The 19720-nt window shown below is 44.6% G+C and overlaps 1 protein-coding gene across 1 annotated transcript; it reads right to left on the reverse strand.

Moving 5' to 3' along the window:
- LOC138662958 (gastrula zinc finger protein XlCGF17.1-like) lies at positions 1 to 16996 on the reverse strand. The gene is made up of 2 exons (XM_069748975.1): positions 16908 to 16996; positions 1 to 957 (listed from the first exon to the last, which is right to left on the reverse strand). Exon 2 carries the CDS (start codon positions 806 to 808, stop codon positions 74 to 76), a length of 735 nt encoding a protein of 244 aa, XP_069605076.1. The 5' UTR covers positions 809 to 957; positions 16908 to 16996; the 3' UTR covers positions 1 to 73.
- Between the last annotated feature and the right edge of the window lie 2724 nt (positions 16997 to 19720).

The following is a 19720-nucleotide window of genomic DNA, read 5'->3' on the forward strand; positions in this document are numbered from 1 at the left end:
TTAAAACTATTCCAACATTATGAACATACAAAAGGCTTCTCCCCTATGTGACGTCTCTGATGTTTATTAACAGTTAATTTCCAAGTAAAATATTTCCCACATTAAGAATATGAAAAAGGCTTCTCTCCTCTGTGTGACTGCTCTGATGTCTAACAAAAAGCACTTTCCATTTAAAACATTTCCCACATTCTGAACAGGAAAAAGGCTTTTCCCCTGTGTGATTTCTCTGGTGACTAACAAGATCTGATTTCCGGTTAAAACATTTCCCACATTCTGAACAGGAAAAAGGCTTCTCCCCTGTGTGGGTTCTTTGATGGCTATCAAGATTCCCTTTCTGGTTAAAACATTTCCCACATTCTGAACAAGAAAAAGGCTTCTCCCCTGTGTGAGTTCTTTTGTGTGTAACAATCAGTGATTTATGTGCAAAACATTTCCCACATTCTGAACAGGAAAAAGGCCTCTCCCCTGTGTGAGTTCTTTGATGTCTAGCAAAATCTGATTTCCTGTTAAAACATTTCCCACATTCTAAACAGGAAATAGCCTTCTCCCCCGTGTGAGTTCTATGGTGAGCATCAATCAGTGGTTTATATGCAAAACATTTCCCACATTCTGAACAGGAAAAAGGCTTCTCCCCTGTGTGAGTTCTTTGATGTCTAACAAAATGCGATTTCTTGTTAAAACATTTCCCACATTCTGAACATGAAAATGACTTCTTTGCTTTAGGAGCAATTTGTTTTTTAATGCCTCTTTTGTGACTTTGATTTTCCTTAGTAATCAGTATTGAATCAGAAGATGAGACCTGTTTCATAGGATCAGATGACAGATCTTTTCTGTGAATGGATGATGATATATCTCGAGTAATGGCAATCACTTCAGTTGTATCTTGTAGGATCTCAAGATCATCAGATTTAAAAATTGAAGATGTCAGCTGTCCCTCTGATCTCCTGGTACAGTCATCTGCTAAGATAAACAATTATTTTTAATAAAATATCCTTGAGTTTTATATTATCGAACATTTCTACTTAAACTGTCCATAAAAATGGTAAGCTATGAAAAAAAAATTAATTACCGTATATACTCGAGTATAAGCCGAGATTTTTAGCCCAAAATTTTGGGCTGAAAGTGCCGCTCTCGGCTTATACTCGAGTCACGGTGGGCGGCAGGGTCGGCGGGTGAGGGGGAGAGGGCGCTGAGGCATACTCACCTAGTCACAGCGATCCTGACGCTGCCCCTGCCTGTCACACGGTCTTCGGTGCTGCAGCTCTTCCTCTATCAGCGGTCATGTGGGACCGCTGATTAGAGAAATGGCTATGCGGCTCCACCTCCTATAGGGGTGGAGCCGCATATTCATAGTAACATAGTAACATAGTTAGTAAGGCCGAAAAAAGACATTTGTCCATCCAGTTCAGCCTATATTCCATCATAATAAATCCCCAGATCTACGTCCTTCTACAGAACCTAATAATTGTATGATACAATATTGTTCTGCTCCAGGAAGACATCCAGGCCTCTCTTGAACCCCTCGACTGAGTTCGCCATCACCACCTCCTCAGGCAAGCAATTCCAGATTCTATATTCATTTTTCTAATCAGCGGTGTCGGTGACCGCTGATAGAGAAAGAGGCTGCGGCACCGAAGACCAGCTGTACGGGGGAAGGAGCCGGACGCCGGGAGCAGGTAGGTATTTTATATTCACCTGTCCGCGTTCCACCCGCCGGGTGCCGCTCTGTCTTCGCGTCCTCTTGCTCTGACTGTTCAGGTCAGAGGGCACGATGACGCATATAGTGTGCGTGGCGCCCTCTGCCTGATCAGTCAGTGCGGAGAGACGCCGGGACTGGACGCAGAGGAGCTGCGGCAGCGAGAGATGAGTATGGCTTTTTTTTTTTTTTTTATTGCAGCAGCAGCAATGGCACAGCTTTCTATGGTACATCAATGGGGCAATAATGAATGGTCCAGAGCACTATATGGCACAGCTATGGGGCAATAATGAACGGTGCAGAGCACTATATGGCACAGCTATGGGGCAATAATGAACGGCGCAGAGCACTATATGGCAGCTATGGGGCAATAATGAACGGCGCAGAGCACTATATGGCAGCTATGGGACAATAATGAACGGTGCAGAGCACTATATGGCACAGCTATGGGGCAATAATGAACGGTGCAGAGCACTATATGGCACAGCTATGTGACAATAATGAACGGTGCAGAGCACTATATGGCACAGCTATGGGGAAATAATGAACGGTGCAGAGCACTATATGACACAGCTATGGGGCAATAATGAACAGTGCAGAGCACTATATGGCACAGTTATGGGGCAATAATGAACGGTGCAGAGCACTATATGGCACAGCTATGGGGAAATAATGAACGGTGCAGAGCACTATATGGCACAGCTATGGGGCCATAATGAATGGTGCAGAGCACTATATGGCACAGCTATGGGGCCATAATGAACGGTGCAGAGCATTCTAAATGGCACAGCTTTATATGGAGCATCTATGGGGCAATAATGAACGGTATGAAGCATCTATTTTTATTTTTGAAATTCACCGGTAGCTGCTGCATTTTCCACCCTAGGCTTATACTCGAGTCAATAAGTTTTCCCAGTTTTTTGTGGCAAAATTAGGGGGGTCGGCTTATACTCGGGTCGGCTTATACTCGAGTATATACGGTAATTATTTACCAAGACAATGACAGTTCACAGTCTAATAGAAAACCTTGCTGGATGAACCAGAAGTAGGTGGTGTTCAACTGTTTGTTCATTCTGCCTCCCAAATATCGAATAAAAAGAAACCAATCAATGTTATGTAGGTGAAAATAATACCAATTCTCATCTCACAAAAACAAGTCACCACTCAGGTCCATCATCTGTCAATGGAAAAACAGAGGTTCCCACACTACTAGTGGCTCAAAGGCTGTTGAAAAGTAACAGAGTTTCTATAAACCAATCCAGCAAAAGCCGCTCTCACTTCTGAGTCTTGCAGTGTGCTCAAACAACATTTAGGATCCCTGTATTTACCAATATTATAGTGAGAAGAATCCACTTAATTTGCAGTGTGTGTCTCCTGGAGCACAATCTGGGCATTATGTGCTGGGTAATAAAATAGCAGATGTGTAAGTTTCACTCTCCAACATCCACTTCGTGCTAATTTCCAGAAAGTGGCAGTGGAGTCAAAATATTCATTCCTCCTACACACATGGTCAAAATTGTTGATACCCCTCGTTTAATGACAGAAAAACCCACAATGGTCACAGAAATAACTTGAATCTGACAAAAGTAATAATAAATCAAAAATCTATTAAAATGAACAAATGAAAGTCAGACATTGCTTTTCAGCCATGCTTCCACAGAATTAAAAATAAATAAAACTAATGAAATAGGCCTGGACAGAAATTATGGTACCCTTAACTTAACCGCTTCGTGACCTCCAACAGTAGATAAACGTCGGCGCTAGCAACACTTCCTGTGACCCCCGACCTCATCGAGACCTGATTGGTTCAGCTCCTGATGATGTCAGTGTCACACCAGCCAATGAGAGAAATCACTTGGAAAGTTTGTTGTAGCAACTTACTTTCCCGGTTGATCTGCCTCATAAAAACGCAGTTTCTCCTCAGATCTCCTGTCAGTGAGAGATTAGACAAGAAACAGTGTTACAAGTGCTGCTGGCAACAGCTGAGTCAGTCAGCGATCTTGTTATAAAGTAAAAAAAACAGATAAAGCAGGTTAGGGTGAGTGCTATAGTTAGGGTTAGTGTTGGGGATAAAGTTAGGGTTACTGTGAGGCTAAAGTTAGGGTTATGGATACTGTTAGGCTAAAGTTAGGGTTATGGATACTGTTAGGCTAAAATTAGGGCTACTGCTAGGTTTATGGATATTTTTAGGCTAAAGTTAGAGTTAGGATTTATTCTAAAGTTAGGCTAAAGAATTAGGCTTTTCTCAATTGTCTCCCCAATAATTTGGTCACCTCAGTCATATCACGTCAGTCAGTCAGGTCACATCAGAGTTTTCTATTATCGGGAAAAAAAAACAGTAAAATGGCCCGTCAGTATTACAGTGCAGAGGAGGCTTATGCACTTTTATGTTCTGATAGCGAAGATAGCGCAGTGCCGGATGGGGATTTCGAGGGCTTTAGTAGCAGCGACAGTGATAGCTCAGAAATGAGCAGTGATTCTGGTCCATCCTCACACACAAGGTCCAGTACAACAAGAAGGACAAATAGCGCTTCTGGGGAAATGTCTCCAACTCAGGGAACAATGCCCAGTACTAGCGCTGTCCCTAGTGCTCGTGACTTGGTGCACACCAATGTCCAAGGGGCTTTGCCTCTTGATGTAGCATTTCCCAGATGGAAGGCTTCAGATTTGGCTACTCCATTCATCCCTAATTTTAATGTCATTCCTAGTATAAATGTGGAGGTGGAAAATTTTGGACCAGTTAATTTTTTTACTTTGTTTCTGACAGATAGCTTGCTAGAGTATATTATCCTATAATCAATATATAACCAATTCATCAGCCAGAATCCACGATCCTATTATGCTAGGTCAAATTTATGGCCACCAACTAATGTCCTAGAAATGAAAAAATTTTTAAGACTTACATACGCTATGGGGCTTGTTAACAAAACTTCGGTCCTATTGGTACAATCGCCCTGTTCAAGCCACCCCAATGTTTTCTGCCGTTCTTCCTAGGACCTGTCATGAAATGCTTATGAGATTTTGGCATTTTAACAACGATATTCGATGCCTGCCCAGAGATGCCCCAGAACATGACAGACTATTCAAAATCAGACGCATCATTGAAGACTTGAGAGAAAAGTTCTTAAAGATTTACACCCCAACATTAAACATTTCCATTGACGAATCCCTTGTAAAATTGAAAGGAAGGCTGCACCTCAAGCAATTTATTCCTTCTAAGAGGGCAAGGTTCGAAATAACGCTCTATAAAATGTTCAACCGGATACACATCAGCTTTTCACATTTATGAGGGGAAAGATAGCCAACTAAACCCACCAGGATGCCCTACTTATCTGGGACATATGGAAAAATCATTTGGAAGCTGGTAACTCCATTATTACATAAAGGTTACAATCTGTATGTTGACAACTACTACACCAGCAAACCCCTATTTAAAAGTCTGGTTGAATATAACATGGGGGCTTGTGGGACCATTCGCAAAAACGGTCAGGGGTTTCCACAATCATTGGTCAATGAAAGGTTCCGAAAGGGGCAGTCAGGGGCTTCACGCAATGGAGAGATGCTTACCCTTAAGAATAAGGATAAAAAAAAATATATTTTTATCCTGAGCTCGATCCACACAGATGCCACAACGGCCACTGCAGACCAACAGGAATCCACTACTCCAAAACCTGTGTCTGTCATTGACTACAACAAATATATGGGGGTGTGGACCTTGCAGACCAGGTTCTACAGCCATACCAGGTATCAAGAAAATCATATATCTACTATAAGAAGTTAGTAATTTATTTATTTCCGGTGGCCTCATATAATTCTTTTGTGTTATACAAAAAAGCCGTAAATGCAGATACTTTCCTAGATTATCAGGAAAAGGTAATTGAAAATCTTGTTTTTGAAAATGTTGTTCCCGCCAATCCTTTAGAATCTGAAGATGTCAGAAGACTCACTGAGCGACATTTTATTGCACTCATTCCAGCAACTGAAACAAGAAAGAGCCCCCAGAGAAGATGTCGTGTATGTTCCAAGAGAGGAATGAGGCATGATACCCGCTATTATTGCCCACAATGCCCATCATTGCCGGACTTATGCCTCCATGACTGATTTATAATCTTCCACACAGAACCACGTTTTTAAACTGTTTTGACATTCAAGCATTTGGTTTATTTAGTAATGACAGAAAAAAGACTGGCACATCCTCTGGTGCATACCAGGAGCAGCTACCTCCATATTTAATATACAAGAAAAGGTTGCACTCTATTGTGCCAAAGCATGTCTAATACGAAATATGAATAGCAAAATGGCTTTTGAACATTAGAAAAAAATATTTGAGAGATGCTTTGCACAGGATTTGGCCAAATAGATAGAGTGCAACCTTTTCTTGTATATTATATATGGAGATAGATGCTCCTGGTATGCATCTATTCACACTAGTTTGGATGTGCCAGTCTTTTTTCTGTCATTTCTATGTTAGCTTACTGACTGAGCACTCCTCCCGTCACCATGTGTTTTTTAATTACATCTAATCACACTTGGTTCCGGCCAACCCATATGTAGGCTTTGTTGAGAGGTGTCCACATTCACCCAAGCATGCAGACGTTAGCCTTCGGTAAGTGTTCACATTTGGACAGGGAGGTCAGGGACCCATCGGTTTTTAATGAGACCACCTTGACGATGGTCGATGGGCTCACACTATTTGGCCAAACCCTGTGCAAATCGTCTCTCAAATATTTTTTCTAATGTTCAAAAGCCATTTTGCTGTTCATATTTCATGTATTTCATATTAGACAATGCTTTGGCACGATAAAGGTTGCACTCTTCTTGTATATTATATTTGGTTTATTTAGTGACAGACACATTTGAGTAGAGCTGACTTAACAATGTCTGGGGGTAGGTGGGGGGATGTCTCTAGAGACACAAGCTGGGTACAATATATTGGGCACTACAATGACATTTTTTGCTCTAAAACTTCCACTATGTGTTTCTGAAAATCATCCATGTAGTGGAAATGGTCACTATATCCATAGATAAATAACCAGAGGGGTGTCATTTCCAAAATGGGGTCACTTCAGGGGGGGATTCTGTTGTTCTGGCACTTACCAGCTCTCCAAAGTGCCATAACAGCAGAATCCCCCCCTGAAGTGACCCCATTTTGGAAATGACACCCCTCTGGGAATTCATCTATGGATGTAGTGACCATTTACCTATCTACCTATTTTCCAATGTTAAATCTGGGGTTAAAACAACATTTTAGTGGTTAAAATGTGATTATTTTTTCTTCACTGCCCAATGGTGTAATTTTCTATGGAACAGCTGTGGTATCAGTATGCTCACTGCACCACTAGAATTCATTCAGGGAAGTATTTTGTAAAATGCAGTCACTTTGGGGGGCTTATGCTGTTCTGGCAACTCAGGGGCTCTGACAATGTGACATGTCACCCACAAACAATTCCAGCAAAATCTGCTCTCCAATATGGCGCGCCTTCCCTTTTCGAGCTCTGCTATGCGCACAAACAGTGGTTTACCCCCACATATGGGGATTCAGCATACTCAGGACAAAATGAACAACTTTTGTGGTCCAATTTCTCCTGCTACCCTTTTGAAAAACAAAATTGAGGGCAAAAAGATAATTTTTTGTGGAACAAAAAGAGTGATTTTTGGTACTCACCGTGAAATCTCTTTCTTGGAGCCTTCATTGGGGGACACAGGTAACAATGGGTGTATGCTGCTGTCGCTAGGAGGCTGACACTATGCAAAAAAAAGAAAATAGCTCCTCCTCTGCAGTATACACCCACCGACAGGCAGGAAGTACCTCAGTTAGTGTTAAAGCAGTAGGAGAAGCAACCAAAACTCAACATATGTACCAACCAACAACGGAGGCACATACAGTCATGGCCAAAAGTATTGACACCCCTGCAATTCTGTCAGATAATATTCATTTTCTTCCTGAAAATGATTGCAAACACATTATTTGGTATTATCATCTTCATTTAATTTGTCTTAAATGAAAAAACACAAAAGAGAACGAAGCAAAAAGCAAAACATTAATCATGTCACACAAAACTCCCAAAATGGGCCAGACAAAAGTATTGGCACCCTCAGCCTAATACTTGGTTGCACAACCTTTAGCCAAAATAACTGCGACCAACCGCTTCCGGTAACCATCAATGAGTTTCTTACAATGCTCTGCTGGAATTTTAGACCATTCTTCTTTGGCAAACTGCTCCAGGTCCCTGATATTTGAAGGGTGCCTTCTCCAAACTGCCATTTTTAGATCTCTCCACAGGTGTTATATGGGATTCAGGTCTGGACTCATTGCTGGCCACCTTAGAAGTCTCCAGTGCTTTCTCTCAAATTATTTTCTAGTGCTTTTTGAAGTGTGTTTTGGGTCATTGTCCTGTTGGAAGACCCATGACCTCTGAGGGAGACCCAGCTTTCTCACACTGGGCCCTACATTATTCTGCAAAATTTGTTGGTAGTCTTCAGACTTCATAATGCAATGCACACGGTCAAGCAGTCCAGTGTCAGAGGCAGCAAAGCAACCCCAAAACATCAGGGAACCTCTGCCATGTTTGACTGTAGGGACCGTGTTCTTTTCTTTCAATGCCTCTTTTTTTCTCCTGTAAACTCTATGCTGATGCCTTTGCCCAAAAAGCTCTACTTTTGTCTCATCTGACCAGCGAAATTCTTCCAAAATGTTTTAGGCTTTTTCAGGTAAGTTTTGGCAAAATCCAGCCTGGCTTTTTTGTGTCTCGGGGTAAGAAGTGGGGTCTTCCTGGGTCTCCTACCATGCAGTCCCTTTTCATTCAGACGCCGAAGGATAGTACGGGTTGACACTGTTGTACCCTCAGACTGCAGGGCAGCTTGAACTTATTTGGATGTTAGTCGAGGTTCTTTATCCAACATCCGCACAATCTTGCGTTGAAATCTCTTGCCAATTTTTCTTTTCCGTCCACATCTAGGGAGGTTAGCCACAGTGCCATGGGCTTTAAACTTCTTGATGACACTGCGCACAGTAGACACAGGAACATTCAGGTCTTTGGAGATGGACTTGTAGCCTTGAGATTGCTCATGCTTCCTCACAATTTGGTTTCTCAAGTCCTCAGACAGTTCTTTGGTCTTCTTTCTTTTCTCCATGCTCAATGTGGTACACACAAGGACACAGGACAGTGGTTGAGTCAGCTTTAATCCATGTCAACTAGCGGCAAGTGTGATCTTATATATTGCCAACACCTGTTAGGTGCCACAGGTAAGTTACAGGTGCTGTTAATTACACAAATTAGAGAAGCATCACATGATTTTTCAAACAGTGCCAATACTTTTGTCCACCCCCTTTTTATGTTTGGTGTGGAATTATATCCAATTTGGCTTTAGGACAATTATTTTTGTGTTTTTTCATTTAAGACAAATTAAATGAAGATAATAATACCAAATAAGTTGTGTTTGCAATCATTTTCAGGAAGAAAATGAGTATTATCTGGCAGAATTGCAGGGGTGTCAATACTTTTGGCCATGACTGTAGACCAAATAATGGTACAACATATGTACCAATCCAACATGAAGACAAATAGATCAAATAATGATACAACATACCAAATAATGGTACCACATATGTGCCAATGCAACAACGAAAGCACATTAATGGTACAAACAGTTAGGGAGGGTGCTGTGTCCCCCAATGAAGGCTCCAAGAAAGAGATTTTACGGTGAGTACCAAAAATCCCTCTTTCTTTATCGCTTCATTGGGGGACACAGGTAACCATGGGATGTCCCAAAGCAGTCTCTAGGGTGGGAAACAGGAAGATTCAAGGAATAAATGGGCTCAGGTCGGTCAGTGCAAAACCGCCACCTGCAGCACCTTCCTTCCCAGGCCTGCATCAGATGAGGCATGGAATGAACCGTGTAAAGACTAACAAAAGAGGGCAAAGATGACCAGGTTGCGGCCTTACAGTCTGGAAAGCCAAATCCTGGTAACGAACAGCCTAGGAGGTCCCCACCGCAGGGCGGAGTGAGCCTTCAGCTCCGGAGAAGCCTGCACTGTCGGAAGAGGCCGTTTGTCCTGGAAGCGGACTGCCTCACGGCAATAGAGAAACTAGAAGCTAGGAGCCCTTTAAAGGCAACCTTCAGAGGTGATGAGCAGGGAATCAGATTGACGAAAGGGAGCAGTCCTTGAAAGGTAGACTCGGAGAGCTGTGACGGAATCCAGCTTGTAGAGGGACTTCTCCAGGGGATGGACGGGAGAGACACAGAAGGAAGGACAATGACTTCGTTAATGAGAAAGGAAAAGACCACCTTGGGAAGAAAGGAAGGGCCAGGCCCGAGAACCACCTTGTCCTGATATAGGATCAGGAGCAGGGAACGGCAGGACAATGCCGCTAACTTAGAAACTCTCCTGATGGACATAATTGAACAAAGAGAAATGTCATGTGTTGAATGGTCTAAAAACAGGGGCGCGCAGCGGCGTGCCTAAGACAAGATGAAAATCCCATGGATTTATCGAAGGACAATAAGGAGGAGCCAGGTGGGCAACTCCTTGAAGAAAACCAAGAATGAAAGGAAAACGGACATAGGGACCAGACCCTTGTCCATACTCCACCAAAAGAAGGCCTTTCTGTATTTGTAGTAGATACGCAAGGATGCTGGTTTCCTGGTCCCAATCATGGTCTGAATGACCAGACGGGGAAAAAGCAGCCTCCCCCAGGACTATGGCCTCAACGGCCATGCTGTTAAAGACAGAGACTATGCACTCTGGTTGAAGAGGGAACCTTGAGAGGATCTGGACGGTCAGGAAGCTTCCAAGGGGCGTCTATGAACATATTCACCGGGCCTTTCTTGGCCAATCCGAAGATAACAGGAATATAGGGATCCCTTCTTCCTTTATCCTTTTCACCACTCTCGGGCTAAGGGGAGAGACGGAAAAAGAGAGCAGATGGAATTGTGAACTCAATATTACTAGAGCATAGCAACAGGTGGCTCGCAAGTCCCGGGATCTGGCTACAAACCAAGGAACCTTGTGGTTTATCCAAGACGCCATGAGGACAACGTCCGGAGAGCCCCATTTCAGCATATATGGATAAAGACAGCGGGGCTGAGCCATTGGCTGCCCGAAGAGAGACCCAGATGGCTCAGAAAATCGATTGCCCATTTTCCTACCCTCGGAATGTGCACGGCTGATTTGGCAGAAACATTACGCTCTGCCTCTCGCAGAATCCTTGTTAACTCTGGTTTACTTAAACCTCGGCCGTGGCATTGTATCTTGGGCGTTCCAGTGGCTCTGCGCTGTGTGACGAAGAAAAAACGGCTCCGCAAAAGAGGAGACTGGCGTTGTTGGTGAAAACCTGCCACTAGAGAGGAAAGAAGAACGTCCTTTATAGGACTGATGCTGACGGCGTCACCAGATGAGGGACTGCCTCACTCAGAGGAAGAAGCACAGGATTGTCCGTGGAGACTACCAGAGAGCCCGCTGAAGGGGGCGGGCATGGAACTGGGCAAAAGGCGACAATCCATTTCCCCTAGAATTCCTATGCAGGACCATAGAAGAGAAGCTGATCACTTTAGAGTACAGAAAACCTCTGGCAGAGGGATGAAAAACCTTCTCCTTTGGAAGGAAGGGACGGGCTTGGGTCATGTCAAACCCATACCTAGACCAAGTACTGAGCAAAGGTGAGGGAGGACTTTTCTGTTTATAATCTAGCTGAGATGGACACGGATATGTAGAGTAAACTGAAGACTCTTGTTGCAGTCTCAACGGGACGGCTCATTGATCAGAAGATCATTAAAGTAGGGAAATATGAAAAATCCCTTGGATAGAAGAATGACCTGACCGCTGCCATGACGTAAATAGTCTGGGAGCAGAGGCTAGGATGAAGGGGAGGGCCGTGAACTGATAAGGACCCTCCTGGATCGCACATCATAGGAGCCTCTAAAGCTAAACACAAACAAGAATGTGAGGAACATTCTTCCGAGTCCATGAAAGTGATTACCGAACTTAGTTACATTGTTCTGAAAAGACAGGACTGAACGTAACCGGTAAACCACTCGAGGACTAAAAGAATAAAATAGAACCCCGAGAACAGTACGTTCCTGGGGACGGGTACGATCACTTCTGTGAATGGCAGGTAAAGACTGCCTGAAGAACTGCTGGGGCCTGCAACGTATGTCTTCACGGGCGAAAAAACAAAAGGAAACTTCTTCCTGGGGGAGAAGAACGGCCGATATTGTAGCCGGAAGTCGCTATCTCTCTCGAGGTTGAAGCAACCTTTTCCTATTAAAAGGACAGGTTTGGACTGGAAAAGCGAGGTGTTTTTTCCCCGCCAGTGGCATCCGAAACTATTGATCCAGCTTGGATCCAAAAGATCTAGAGACTTGGAAGGCAAAACCAGTGAGGTCAGAGAATGCGACATATGGCAACGATGCTGCCGGTAGTCATGACGGAACAACCAGCCGCATCAAAAGGGGAGTGGACACGAGATATTTGCTGGCATGGGCAATCTGATCAGCCAGATCTGGCCTCCCATCCGGAGGAGCGGCCGCTAGAATACCTTGACGAAGTATTCTTGCCCCGACAGACATGGAATTTGACACCCAGGTGTAGGCAAATGTGGGACAGAGACAGAGCGAGGCGCCAGCTGCCTCCAAGGCTGACTTAACCAAGTATTCAATCTGTCTATTTGTAAAATCCTTAAGGCTTAAAGTGCTCGTGAGCAGGAGCCTCATCCTCCCGTAGGTTCAGAAATTTAGTATTTTGCCAAGATGAGGTTATTGAGCATATCTTGCATCTTTCAGGTCTAGTCTGTATCGGACTCAGACTCAGACTGGGAATCCATATCTGACCCAAAAACCACCTCGGAGGAGGGGCATGGGATGAGGAATGCGTCCAGGAGAAAGTAGAGGGACCAGCCTGTTCTTTTGCTTTGTACGCGATCTGTTCCTGTGAAGGTCGCGGTCAGGTGCATGCGAATCACCGTGAGAGGTGTTCGGAGCACTGGTGGCAGAAGACAAACTTGAAGGATGCTCCAGGACCTGGACCAGGGACTGTGAGAGCTTGGTCAGATCTGAGACCGACTGTGACCTGGCAACAGCCCACTCCGGAAGGAGGGGAGTGCTCTCATCCCGGGTGTTAGAAGGTTTATCTGAATGCCACTCCTTTTGTACGGATGGCACAAGCATCGCAAATTATAGGGACAGGAATGGGCCTCCCTGAGATTGGGCATAGGTAGCAGGCTAGGGCTACAGCTGGGAGAGCTAAGCCCTTGTGAAGAGAGAAAATAACCAGTCTGAGCTGGTCCTACCTGATAACAGAGACGGCTGTCAATGTTCAGGCTGCAGTGTCCCCAGAACCAGTAGGGTAATGATGGACGCCTTTTGTGCCCTTCGGAAGGCGATGGTGGCTGCACGATTCTTCATACGGTTTCGAATCTTCACTCAACCTGCAGGCAGAGACACTATGTCCCCCCTGTGGGGGGGAGGAGCGTGTATCGGGAGAGAGGGATAGAGAAAAAACACTCTCTCATTAGGCCAGGAGACGGGGCCTCAGCGTACGGCGTGCCCTAATGAGCAGAAAGTCCCGTAATAGGGCGTGGCTAAACGGAAGGCGACCGCAGCTGCACAGAGTCGGGGGAAAAGGCCCCGATGCCGCTAAATTAACGGGAACATATAATTATGCAAAGCCTCCGCACCGACAATGACAGGACCGGAAATTGGCATTAAAGAAGGTCCTAGTCCGGTATGAAAAATTGGCCACGTCTGACAGTGTCAGGAAGTGGGGGCCCCAAAGTTGGGGACTAAAATAGCAAAGGAATGGAATTATGTGCAGTTTCGGCACCCGCAGTGGCAGGGCCGGTAAACGAAGGTCCTAGTCTGCGTCTGGTGGGAGTAGGGGCCCTTCCATTGACTGTGCCGCCAGAGGAGTGCACCGGGTAGGGGGAGGAGGCCCCTTGATAGGGAGAAAAGCGCGCCATAAATATGCGCGCTTAATGCGGAGGGCGTTAAAGAAGCAGTAGCTGAGGAAAAGATGGTCGTTGTTGTTCAGTGACGTGATGTTCTGTGCAGCGTTCTGCGGGTAAGCGGTGAGCTGCCAGGGACAGAGAAAAGGACATACCTGTAAAAGGTGAGTCCCGAATCCCTCTTCACTGATGAGGATTACATCAGGAGCCCTCAGGAAGGTTGAGGGTCACTGGAAACCGGGATCCTCCTTCCCGCACCGTCTCCGGACGGTGCAGAAGACGGCATCAACCCTTTACAAGGGGGAGGCCACCCCTGATGACCACCGTCTTCCTCTCAGCCCTCTCCGAGGAGAGGGGTGAGGAGGGAAATGGCAAGGACTGGCCACCGGAATCAGCCCTGGAGCACCCGTGAAGGTGACAGGGGATAAAGTCCTGCCAGCGGGCCTGAGAGTTGCGATGTGGGTGACACCACACTGCTCGCTCAGCCGCCTAATATGGGAAGGCACAGTGAGAAATTATCCCGTTTCCCTGAAGCTGTATCTGAAAGACAAAGGGAAATTGTTAATAAAACACAACAATACCTGTAAGGAAAAAAGGATTAGCTGCGGATCTGGGAACAGATCCAGGTCCGCCTCCTACAGACACTAAGCTTAACTGAGGTACTTCCTGTCTGTCGGAGCCTGTACACTGCAGAGGAGGAGCTATTTTCTTTTTTTTGCATAGTGTCAGCCTCCTAGCGACAGCAGCATACACCCATGGTTACCTGTGTCCCCCAATGAAGCCATAAAGAAATATGATTTTCTATTTTCACGGCTCTACGTAATTAACTTACAGTAGATTTCCCCACATGTGGAGTATCGGCATGCTCAGCAGAAATTGCACAACAAAATGTATAATCCATTTTCTCCTGTTAACCTTGCGAAAGTAAAAAAAAATTAGGTCTAAATGAAAATTGTTGTGAAAGAAAAGTAAATGTTCATTTTTTCCTTCCACTCTCCATTCATTGCTGTGAAGCACCTGAAGGGTTAATAAACTTCTTGAATGTGGTTATGAGCACCTTGAGGGGTGCAGTTTTTAGAATGGTGTCACTTTTGGGTATTTTCTGTCATATTGACCCCCCAAACTCACTTCAAATGTGAGGTGGTCCCTAAAAAAAATGGTTTTGTAAATTTTGTTGTAAAAATGAGAAATCGCTGGTCAACTTTTAACCCTTATAACTTCCTAAAATAAGAAATTGTGCTGATGTAAAGTAGATATGTGTGAAATGTTATTAACTATTTTGTGATACGATTGATATAAGAGCATGAAAATTTTGAAAATTGTGACATTTCAGCCAAATTTCCATTTTTTTTTTACAAATAAACGCAAGTTATATCAAAGAAATTTTACCACTATCATAAAAGAACAATGTGTCACAAGAAAACATTCTCAGAATTACCAGGATTTGTTGCAGCATTTTATAGTTATGACCTCATAAAGTGACACTGGTCAGAATTGACCCGGTCACGAAGGCAAAAACAGGCTCTGGCGTGAAAGGGTTAATATTTTGTTGCACCACATTTTGAGGCAATCACTGCAATCAAAGGATTCCTGTAATTGTCAATGAGACTTCTGCTCCTCTCGACTGGTATTTTGGCCGCTCCTCAAGAGCAAACTGCTCCAGTTGTCTCGTGTCTGAATGTTGCCTTTTCCAGATGACATGTTTCAGATCCTTCCAAAGATGCTCAATAGGATTTAGGTCAGGTCTCACAGAAGGCCACTTCAGGATAGTCCAATGTTTCCCTCTTAGCCGTTCTTGGGTGTTTTTAGCTGTGTGTTTTCGGTCATTATTAGTGATGGGCGAGTATACTCGTTGCTCGGGTGGTCTCCGAGTATTTGTAACTGCTCAGAAATTTAGTTTTTATTGACACCGCTGCATGATTTATGGCTGCTAGCCAGCCTGAGTAAATGTGTGGGTTGCCTGGTTGCTAGGAAATTCCCACATGTATTCAAGCTGTCTATCAGCTGTAAATCATGCAGATGAGACAACGAAAACTAAAGCTCCGAGCACTTACAACTATTCAGTTATCACCCGAGCGTGCTCGGGAAAACTTGAGCAACGAGTACACTCACTCATCACTAGTCATTATCCTGTTGCAAGACCCATGACCTGCGCCTGAGACCAAGCTTTATTAGGATTTTGACTATTCTGCTTTTATGTCATTTAGTTATATTAGGGCTTCTGCATATGGTGTGTCCAATCTCACCTGGGATCTGTTCCTGCTGTCCAGCTGGAGTAATCTGCTCCCTTCTTCAGCCAATTGGAAAGTACCACACCCTACCAAAGCTCAAAGCACATGGCCGGAATCTGCCAGAAACAGCGTTGTTCTCCTCTGGTTCAGTCCTCTGTGCTCAGCTTGCGGCTTGTGTATTGGTTTACTGTTGTGACCGTGGCCCGTTTACTGACTACTCTTGTGTCTTCTGATTCTGTCCTTCCGGTTCTGACCCAGCTACCTGACTATTCTTCTTGCCATCTAATACCACAGAATAGCAGGTAACACCATGGTCCAAGCCTAGGGGTCCCAGTGTAAGTCCAGATCCATGTAATGGTGTTAAAGGGCGATGAGCAAGGCAATCCTTGGGATATGGAAAGCAGAGAAGATAGTGCCAAGCATGTTCATGGTGGAGATCTTTTGAGCTGCCAGTTGACCATGAACAGTGCTCCCAATACATTGTGTCTGCAAACTATTCCAGCTAGATCTGCATTCAGACAGCTGTCAGGTAGGTGCCGTTATACTGATTACACTGATACCTGGTGATGAAATTTGTCTTGTGGTTGTTGTTTAATCTGTATTTGTAGTTTTCAGTTAATGAGATTCTCGTGCTCTGAGGCGGGGCTGTGGGCGGCCTGTGGGCGGGGCTTTGTGGTGCTCAGATTACATATGTATCTGTATTGGCTTATGACAGGTCGCTGGAACCTCACTACATGGGCCGACAGCCCCTCTGCCTTTGGATCTTTAACCCTGTGGCATGATGCGTGGTCCCGATCGCTGCCATGGAGACCCGATGTCATCATGACGACATCCGGGTCTCCAGACCTGAGAGGCTTCCTCTCATGCGCAGTGATGATCAGGAAGTCTCTCAGATCAGTGTATAGAAGGAGAATGTTGTGGTCTAGAGGCAAAATGGTGATCATGGTAATACGGGCGGACTACACCACCGATAAAGCAGCCACAGCCGGTGACTGAGAAGAATCTGTGACTTCTCTGCATTTAGTGGTTAGTACTCACCTGGGTAGCCATATGTGGGAATCTCCTCTTTACACCGCTCATCCCCCCTCACATATGTCTCTGTAGTATTAATATGGGTCAGATCTTCACCCTGAAACAAATATTATAAAAGTCACCGACAGATGGAGAAGTCACATCTATTATCAGCTCTAATCCTGCCATCTCCACCCTTCTTATTACACAAGTATAAAACATATACTGGTGGATAAAACAACACTGAGCACAAGACCTTCACTGGCGTCTACACATCATAGGGGAGATCTCCTGACACCTTCTCTCCATCTACCTGATGGTCCTGAGGAGCATTGGGATCTTCTTGGTTACAGTCCTGTGGAAGAAGAGGACGGGGACATCTCTCTGGTGTTGTCCTCTTACTGGATAGATCTGGAGGAAACACATACAGGGAGTGAATTCATTCTTTACATACAGATAATTATAGGCCGTGTGTATTTAGTCCTGTCTATTACCTGGAGATGTGAGGGGCTGGGGAACCTCCATTATGACGTTCTTGTACAGATCTCTGTGTCCTTCTAAATACTCCCACTCCTCCATGGAGAAATAGACAGCGACATCCTGACTCCTTATAGGAACCTGACACATACAATGATACCGTCACCCCCCGATCCCTTCATAGCATTACTGTATAATGTCCCAGCATTCCCAGCAGTGTCACCTCTCCAGTCAGCAGCTCAATCATCTTGTAGATGAGTTCTAGGATCTTCTGGTCATTGATGTCCTCATGGATCAGGGGGTGAGGTGGAGGCCCCGTGATTGGGCTCAGGGGTCTTCCCCATCCCTCAGACACAGGGTCCTGACAGCGATCACTAGAGGGCTTCTTCACCACTGTGTAATCCTGGTAATGGAGAGACACATTAATAAATCTCACTACAGACATTTCCAGAATCCTCACCTCTCCAGTTCTGTCCATCTGTTATTCCCATAGATAAGAATGATGTAATGTGACGTCATCAGAATCTCTCACCTCTCCAGTAAGCCTGAAGAGGATCTCTAGGGTGAGGTGTAATATCCTCTCCGCCATCTTGTCTCTGCCCATATCCATCTTTGATGGGTAAATCAAGAAAATTCTCTTTTGTAGAAGATCTTCACTGAGAGGATCCGATATTGTGGAGACCTGAATGAGAAGATGAGCCGATGTTCCATCATAAGAATCCTGTAATAATACAATTACTGGAGATAATAAGGGAAACATATGAGGAGATTTATTATTTTACAGTATTTAGTTTCCTTCTTTACATCTACTAATAAATCCTATATATTTAGGCCACAGACAACAAGCAGTTTCTTCCTCGGAGTCGGCAGCTGAATACGTTTCTCATAGACTCATCTTCCATAACGCTAATTCTCGTCTCATTTACCGACCCTGGAATCAGCATTAGCAATACTGCAGGAGATATTCATTACACGCGACATGAGAAATAACTACTTCATGGTGAGGACGACATCTTCATCTTCTACTATGGCTCTAGAAACAGATTAGTCCAGAGTCGGTCACTGACTCCATCACCACCGGCCGTCTATATGAAGGTTTCCCGTCTTCCCCGCACTGTAATCTTCTATTTCGTTAGATCTCAGGTCTGATTCACAAACAGAAGTTTGTTTATAGCCTAGGAAGAGGTAATACCCATGGAGCTTTCTAGGCTAGTAATATCAGCTCACAACTGTATACTTAGCCTTTAGTGGCTATTAAAATGGGGGACCCCCAAAAAAGTGACGTAGGGTTCCCCTATAACTAATGACCAGCAAAGGCTATGCAAACAGTTGCGGGTTGATATTAATAGCCTAGGAAGGGGCCATGGATATTGCGGCCCCAGGCTAAAAAATAGAATTAGGCTTACAGGTAATTCGGTTTCTAGGAACCTTCCACGACAGCCACTTCGGAGGTTGTCTTCCCCACCCTAATAGGGGACAGGAACACAAAGAGGTTAAATACCCCTCTCCTTCCTGCACCGCCAGTGTTTTCCTGGACACTAGCATGCATAATTACCACGAAAAATGCAGGAATCATCCAATAAGAAAAAACATCAGTTAGGGAGGGAAATTAGTGCTGTCGTGGAAGGTTCCTAGAAAACGAATTACCGGTAAGCCTAATTCTATTTTCTCTAGTCACCTTCCACAACAGCCACTTCAGAGTAATACCAACAGCTAATTTCTCTAGGGAGGGACCACGGCCTGCAGAACTCATCTACCAAATGTTAAATCCCTATTGAAATTTAGCCTGTAATGTCTGGTGAACGTGTGAATGGACGACCAGGTGGCGGCTCTGCAAATCTGCTGTGATGAAGCATTCCCCCTCTCTGCCCATGATGTTGCCATCGCCCGTGTAGAATGTGCCTTCAGAGAAGCTGGTGGATAAAGTTTCTGTGATAAATAAGCCAGGCAAATAGACTGGTTGATCTAATTTGCGGTCGTATTTTTTGCCGCTTTCTTGCCCTTGTTTCGGCCTGAAAATTGTATGAATAAATTTTATTGATTCGCCAGGCCTCAGTCTGTTGTAATTAGTGTAGAACCACCCTGCGGACATCAAGGGTGTGAAATGTCTTTCTTAGGGTTGGAGGGGTTTGGACAGAATGAGGGCAGCACAATATCCTGGTCCTTGTGGAAATCCGAGACCACTTTAGGAAGAAAATACTGATCTAGTTTCAGTATAATGCTGGAGGTTCCTGTATAGACAGGGCCTGCAATTCCCCTATACATCTAGCAGTAGTTATTGCGACTAAAAAGACTGTTTTGAGGGTTAGGTTTTTTATAGTCATTGAATCCAGAGGTTCAAATGGATTTTGAGTTAGACCCCT

The sequence above is a fragment of the Ranitomeya imitator genome, chromosome 2 (assembly GCF_032444005.1).
Source record: "Ranitomeya imitator isolate aRanImi1 chromosome 2, aRanImi1.pri, whole genome shotgun sequence".
Taxonomy (NCBI): Eukaryota; Metazoa; Chordata; class Amphibia; order Anura; family Dendrobatidae; genus Ranitomeya; species Ranitomeya imitator.

What these genes read in the sequence shown, in the direction of transcription:
- LOC138662958 (XM_069748975.1), bottom strand. Translation starts at nt 808, where the DNA reads ATGAAACAGGTCTCATCTTCTGATTCAATACTGATTACTAAGGAAAAT.